Raw genomic sequence first — 7,332 nt, 5'->3', positions numbered from 1 at the left:
TCAACGATGAATATCTCGTTAGTCCAATAGCCGACGTAACCCTTTCTGAAACAATGATTTATATTTAAAAATACGAACTCGATCTCCAACTTTGAATTTGGGTTTAATATTCAAATTGCTAATCTCGTTTTCAAAGTTGTTTCGAGTGTTGACGGACTTTATGATATTCGGGTTATTAGAGGCTTGGGATGGCGTCACACCTATAGACGATTGTATTTTGTTATTGTATTCGTCGACAACAACCGGTAATATTTTAAGCCATTTTTGAGATTTCAATTCCGTGAATTTCTTGAATAATTTGCTTTTAAGAGTCCTGTTGAATCTTTCTATCACTACGGCTTTACCTTCGTTATGCGTGCTGTAAATTTCAAACCCCAGAGATTTCACATTTCTGTTGTAGAATTCGCTTCCTTTATCAACCCACAACTTTAGGGGTCGTCTGTCGGATTGTTTCATTATGGTTTCGAATGCTTGTTTGACAGTCAGACCCGGTTTGTTTTTCAAGGGAAAGACCCAAGCGTATCTCGTGTATATGTCGATCACCGTCAAACAATACTTGTACCCTCTCTCGACAGGCATGTTGATTAAATCGGCTGACCAAATTTCATCTTTATCAAAAACTTTGACTTTGAGGTAATGTTTGTTTTTTCGAAATTCTTTGTGAATCTCGTCTGCTATGCCCATACCCAATTTCAATTTTGCCTTCAAGAGTTTTATGATAAGAGCCCTCTGTAATTTCTCTTTGAAAGTGGGATTGGGAATATTTTCGAGTTCGTCTATCATATGTTTGTCTGCTTGGTGTCTGAATGTTACGTCTTTATTTCTGTACAGTATGTCGTGTTTGAGCGCTGCTGCGTCAACTCTATTAACGGGTTCTTCCCCTGGTTTGGGAATATCATTTTCGTCTAAACGCAGATCTAACCTAGTGCCTGGACCTGTATAATTGTGCCCTGGGAGATGTTTTTCTCCGGGATATTTTGCCCATGGGAATCCAGGAAGAGAACCCAATGACTTTTGAATGTCTCCCGCACCGAAATACGTTTTAGGAGGATGGACATTTATTAAAGACATATATTTTTAATACGAAAGATTTAATACATTGTTGTTTGAGACAAAATTGGCCACTTTGGGGATGAGAGATGTTAGCGCAGAGAAGAAACCGTCTCCTTCGAATTTTTTTTGTTCGTGTTTTAAAATTAAAGACATTTTTAATGCGGTTATTTTTTACTGTATTATTTTTTAGTGATCTGTGGTTTGGGTAATTTAAATGGAGTCTGTTATAATACAGTTTGGAGGAGTCTGTTATAATACAGTTTGGGGAGTCTGATATAATACATTTTAACAGTTGTGTCTTTTCGGATATGACACATTGAAAAAGCTGCGCATGCGCAGAAGTGAAATGCGTCATACCCGAAAAGACATATACTACTAAATTCGATTACGTAAAGAGGAGGTTTTGGACCTATTATCTGAGTATAGGGCTTTAATTCGCCATGAGAATGTTGCTCCAGGTAGTGGCTCTGTCCGAATCTCGGAATTAAAGCACCAGCTCAGATATTTAGAAGACCTAAAACTTGAAGGGGCCCGTATTCGATCGAAGGCCGAGTATTTAGAAAATCATGAAAACCCTTCTCGCTTTTTCCTGAAAAAAGAAAAGGATCGTGCTGTAAAAAAAACATATAACTAAAATAATAGATGGGAATAATTATCATACCACCAATAAGGATATCATATCTTCTTTTAGTAACTTTTATTCATCTTTGTTTTCTAGGGAAGATATTGACTTACAAGGAGCCTATAGTTTCCTTGAGGATTTGCCTTCTTTGGATGATCTTTCCAGAGACTCTCTGGTTCCAGGAAGATCAATTCTCGACAATGGTCATCTGTTGCGTTCAGTTGTGGACTATGTTCAGGAGAGAAACTTACCTTTAGCGTTCGTCTGTCTGGACCAGGAGAAGGCTTTTGATAGGGTCAGCCATGATTTTTTATTTTTAACTTTAAAACATTTTAATTTTGGGGCTAATTTCCAAAAGTGGGTACGAATTTTACACTGTAATATTTCCTCGGCTGTGATCGTCAACCAGCATATTTCTCGGCCATTTCAGGTTACACGCTCTGTTCGTCAGGGTTGTAGGCTGTCACCACTGCTTTACATCCTGGTATTGGAACCCTTTTTGCTTCGTGTCCGTAAGGATCCGAAGATCGTTGGTCTTGCTATTCCGGACTCTCCACCGGTTATTGCCAAGCTATCCGTTTATGCCGATGATACCACGTTTGTCAGCTCTATGGTAGAGCATCTGGTGCTAAACTTAATTTGTCTAAATCTAAAGGATTATTCTTTGGTAAATGGGCGAACCGTGCTGACCATCCCTTCGGCATAAGCTGGATAGATGGTACTAAGCTGGTGGGTGTTCCTTTCGGTGACGTCACTCGTTTTTGGAGGGAGCTTTTGGATAAGATTCGTAGTTCTTTGAATCTGTTCAAATCTAGACACTTTTCGGCAGGTCTACAATTTGTAACATGATAGCTTTGTCAAAGGTGTGGTATGTAGGCTCAGTCCTCATCCCACCTAAGAGTTTCGTTGATAGAGTTCAAAGACTATGTTTCGAGTTCATCTGGCCCTCCAGGAACGAGCCTGTAAGAAGAGATGTAATGTATTCCAGTAAACTTCTTGGGGGCTCTGGGATCATTCACATCTCTTCTAAGTTGAAGGCCTTCCGCATTATGCATATAGTGCGAGGCTTTCTGGGTTCCAGTACCAAGTGGTGTTCTGGGCTGAAATTCTGGCTGGGGTTACAGCTGAGGAAATATAACCCCACTCTTTGGAGCAACAGCCAGCCCCATGGATTCTTTTTACCTGTATTTTATAAATATGCATATTCCAATTTTTTAGAATTTTTATCCATTGCAGGAAAAAAAAATATCGATATTAATTTTAATAAACTCACCACGAAATCCATATATGATGTTCTCCTTTTAGACGTCGTTTCTGTGCCAACTGTAGTTGGGGATAATTTTAGGACAGTCTTTAAACATCTTCATCACAAGGATGTGGACCCCGTGACGAAGGATGTTTCTTTCAAATTGATACATAATGCCCTTCCTTTGGCAGATCGCCTTTATGCCAGGCATCTGTCCAAATATAAAAATTGTGTTTTGTGCAATGCGGGCATAGAGAATATTGAACATTTATTTTTAACTGTATAGAAGTAAAACCATTATTGAATAAAATCAATGAATGGATAAATATACTTACCCACGGGGTTATTAAAAATCTTACCTTCGATCACATTCTTTTTATGGTTTTACCCAAAATACCAGCTACAGTTCTTTCTTTAGTGTTGATCCTGATGACGGAATTTAAGTACGCTATTTGGATCAACAGGAATTTAAAAAAATTCGAGCACAAACCAATTAATCAATCGCATATATTTAATTTATTTATTTCACGTCTAAAATTTCGTGTTAGAGTTGACAAACACCGCTTGTCTGAAACTTCTTTCAGAGGGAAGTGGTGCTCAAGTGATGTCTTTTGTAGCCTTGTGGCGAGTGACATAATTTTTAACTTTTAATTTTTATAGAATTTTACACTTACTTATTTGCAATATTTATCTGTGATACTTACTTATCTGTGATTCACTTGATACTTACCTGATATTTTAATTTTTTAAATTTAGTTCTGACTGACTAACTTACATTTCTTACTTACCTATTTAATTTTTAATTATATTCAATATTTACTGTAATTTTTAAATTTGATTTTGACTTCTTTGGTTTCTAGCAAATGAAACTGTGCACCCGCTTGCGCTTTCAATTCCTTCGAGTAGACCTGTAAATGGACCAAAGTGTTTGGTCTCGAAATTGGAAGCGCGACCGGCTGCGCAGTAAGTAGTTTGCTATCTAAATTCAAACTTTTTTGACTGTATACCGATTTAACTGCCTACCTTTTGATTTTTTTATATATTCAGTATTTACTGTAATTATTCATTTGGCTTCAGTATTTACTGAATTTATTGATTTGATTTTGCTTCTTTTTGGGGTTCTGGCAAATGAAACTGCGCACCCGCCTGCGCTTTCAATTACCTTGAGTAGACCTGTAAATGGACCAAAGTGTCGGGTCTCGGAATTGGAAGCGCAGCCGGTTGCGCGGTAAGTAGTTTGCTATCTAAATTCAAAATTTTTTTGTATGTTTGTATTATGTTTTTTATTTTTTCAGGTGCTGTGATATAGATCAAGTTTATATTGTAATTTTTATGCTTTTTATTGTTGTATATTGTTGAATAAACTTATTAAAGAGAAAAAAGCATCTGTTCTTATCAGCTTTATATCTGATACGTACCCCATCGGGGTACTTCGATATTAAACTGATTTTTGGACCTAGATGAGGTGCCCGGAGCTTGCTCCGCCCTCATCACGGGTTGCCCTGGTATTGCAGTACTTCCAGGCGTGGCCCACCCTCATAATACAAATGAAAAGAATTCCCCCTTACTACCATGCCAGCTTACTACTAGCAAATGCCGTACACCTTCCAGAAGTGGGAAATTGGCGTGTGCCTCACAGCTCGGCTGAAAATCGACGTTTGACCTACGTCTCACACTGCTTGTGCAAACCAGAATATTAATAGAACGTAATGCTCTGCTAAATGTATCGAAATGGGTTGCACTGGCATTTGCGTAGTCTGAGTGCAAAAGAAAGAAAGAAAGAACGAACGAACGAACGCTGTTCACAGAGAAGATCTTTCTTATTTTCCTTTTTTTTTTCTTTTTTTTTTAAAGACCGACTGTGTCGAGACCATCGCGGAAAGGTACAAATTTATATGAGGTCCCAAACTGACTCTAAGCGGGCTTGGCTTCTCGGCCTTTTGGCTAAGATCAAAGTGTAGTATCTGTTCTTACGCTAGGGTTTTAGTCAAGTAATGAGGATTAGTATCCGGCATAAATGCGTAGCGAGAACGCCTCATTACAGCCACATAGAGAAACGACTTTTGAGTAGGTTTCGTTCGCTGTTCCGGTGGTAAGGGTCGGGCACTTGTGCTCCGACGGCCCGCTAAAGGCCTGCTAAGGGTTACAGAGCTCTTGTAGTTCTGTTTTTCTGTTAGGTTCTTCCAGTTACAGAGATAAGCTTTTCTGGTTACGGAATTTTTCTGTTTGTTCTCACTATGGATATCAAGTCTAGTATCCAAGGTAGAACTATTCAATTTTCACAGACCTCAGGGAATCAGTTTGTCTACGGACATGACTTTGTTAAGATCTTGGAAGAAAGTTATGTTGATCCCCAGAGGATTGTTTCTATGGGTTCTGGACGATCCAACAGAATATTTCAAGTTACTGTAGATGATGAAAAAGTATCAGAACGTTTTATAGATAGTCATCATACTGTGTCAATTAGGAAAAATGTTTATTCTGTTTCTGCTTGCAACAAATCGCGATTGATTGTTAGGTTGTTCTGGCTTCCTGAATATATATCGGATATTGATATATCTTCTTTTTTCAAATCCTTTGGGTTAAGTGTCGCCTCTATACAGAGAGAGTTCCATCTAGCGGACGGGTTAAAGCATATAAGAACGTTAACTCGTCGTGTTTTGGTAGAAGGTCGTTCTTCGTCCTTCGACACTTTACCACATACATCATCAATATGTGGGAAAGAAACATTATTTTGCAAGGAAGGCCACCAGTTTGTCTTAAATGTTATAAGGCGGGACACTTCAGGAAGGAATGTCCGTTGGGTAAACAACCTTCTTATGCCAATGCTCTTTTTTCGGCTGGTGCTAGTGTTAGTGCTGGTGCTCGTAAAGGTGCTTTTAGTGGTGCTGATTCGATTAAAGGAAGACCAGGCTTCGTACAAGCCTCAACCATTGTGTCTAAGCCTTCTAGACTGCCTCGTCCTGCTGTTTCTCCTCCTCCTCCCCCTACTCACGTCACGTTGTATATAGATAGACTGGGTGGTGATGGGTTTTATACACCCAAGAATAATGCCAAAAAGCGGACTTCTTCAGAGTCAAATTTAGTGTCTGTTAATGTTGCGAACTCTTCTCATGAGGAAATTGTTTCCACAAAGAAATTTGCTTTTCAACCTCTTACACCACCAAATAAAAAAGATACAAATCTTCAATCGGCCAAATTTGTTTGTTCGGCAGCTGGGGCTAATAGTGTTCGTCTGAAATCTAATGTGCCGTCTGCGTCCAAATCTTCTGTAGGACGTGGCACTGATGATAGTAGTTCATCTGCTATTAATATTATTGCAGCTGATGTCATTTTAACGCGTTCGTCTGGCGATATGCCGGTGGAGGATACCATCGTTGAAAAGTCTGATTCTGCTGGAATTTCCGATTTTGAATCGGAAATGGATCAGTCTGGGAGTCTGCATATGTTGTAAAACTCAAAAGGGAATTATCTGGATGTCAATCCAGGTCAGGGCAATCATCTAATGATGAGGTTGATGTCAGTGAAGAATCCTCTGAGGAGGATCTTCCTATGTAATTTTTTGTACCTTTAAAATCAAAATACAAAATCATGTTCAGAATCGGCAGCTTAAATTGTAATGGGCTTTTGAGCCAAACTGTTTCTTTATTTCAGCTTTTTGCGCAACCTTCTCTTTATGAGAAGGTTGTGGCTTTTTTAATACAAGCAGGTCTTTGTTTTAAATTTTAAATATTTTGATGGTTTTTAATACCACCATGTGGTGCCTTACCTGTGATATTGTTTTTAGTGTTTTTTTGTAGTCATTAAATGACTTTTTCTGTGATATGGTTTTTATCGTCTTTTTTGTTGTCACTATGTGACCTTTATGTGATATTGATAGGTGTTTTATTGTTTTAGTTTTTTTATTATTTTAACGTATTCTGGAGCTATATAGCCCGTTTGGTGCTGATGCTCCTTAATACATTTCATTTCATTTCATTTTTGAGCCAAAATAAAGTGCGACTTCTTTCCTCCTTTATTGAATCCATAGATACTGTAATGGATGATATTAACCCGGTTGACATGGTCAGTGATGTTATGGATAATTTAGCTGACACTGAAAAGCTAAATGATATCCTAAGTAGCATGACTCCTGGTCGGTTTACCGATGGGGAGGGTTTCGGATCGGGTGAAGAGTCTTCTGAAGACTCTCCGATTAAATTTCTTATTTACTGGTTTTTGATAATGTACCTATATATACTTACCTTGTGCTTCTTTCTGCTAATATTTATCAAGATGACACTCAATGTTTCATCCATTAACACAAATGGTTTGTTAGGATTTAATAAAATCCATTATTTATATAACTTTTTAGCCCTTGAACGTTTCGATGTTGTTTTCCTACAAGAAACACACGTTTTAATTAAAAATG

The 7,332-nt window shown here is 38.1% G+C and overlaps 1 protein-coding gene across 1 annotated transcript; it reads left to right on the top strand.

Annotated features, from left to right (window-relative positions):
* Positions 1 to 5,634: 5,634 nt before the first annotated feature.
* Positions 5,635 to 6,375, top strand: LOTGIDRAFT_175891 (hypothetical protein; the record flags this gene model as incomplete). Its single annotated transcript, XM_009062835.1, has 1 exon — positions 5,635 to 6,375. One exon carries the CDS (start codon positions 5,635 to 5,637, stop codon positions 6,373 to 6,375), a length of 741 nt encoding a protein of 246 aa, XP_009061083.1.
* Positions 6,376 to 7,332: the final 957 nt, after the last annotated feature.

The sequence above is a fragment of the Lottia gigantea genome (assembly GCF_000327385.1).
Source record: "Lottia gigantea unplaced genomic scaffold LOTGIsca_531, whole genome shotgun sequence".
Classification (NCBI taxonomy): domain Eukaryota; kingdom Metazoa; phylum Mollusca; class Gastropoda; family Lottiidae; genus Lottia; species Lottia gigantea.
This window is presented reverse-complemented; position numbering and strand designations above follow the sequence as displayed.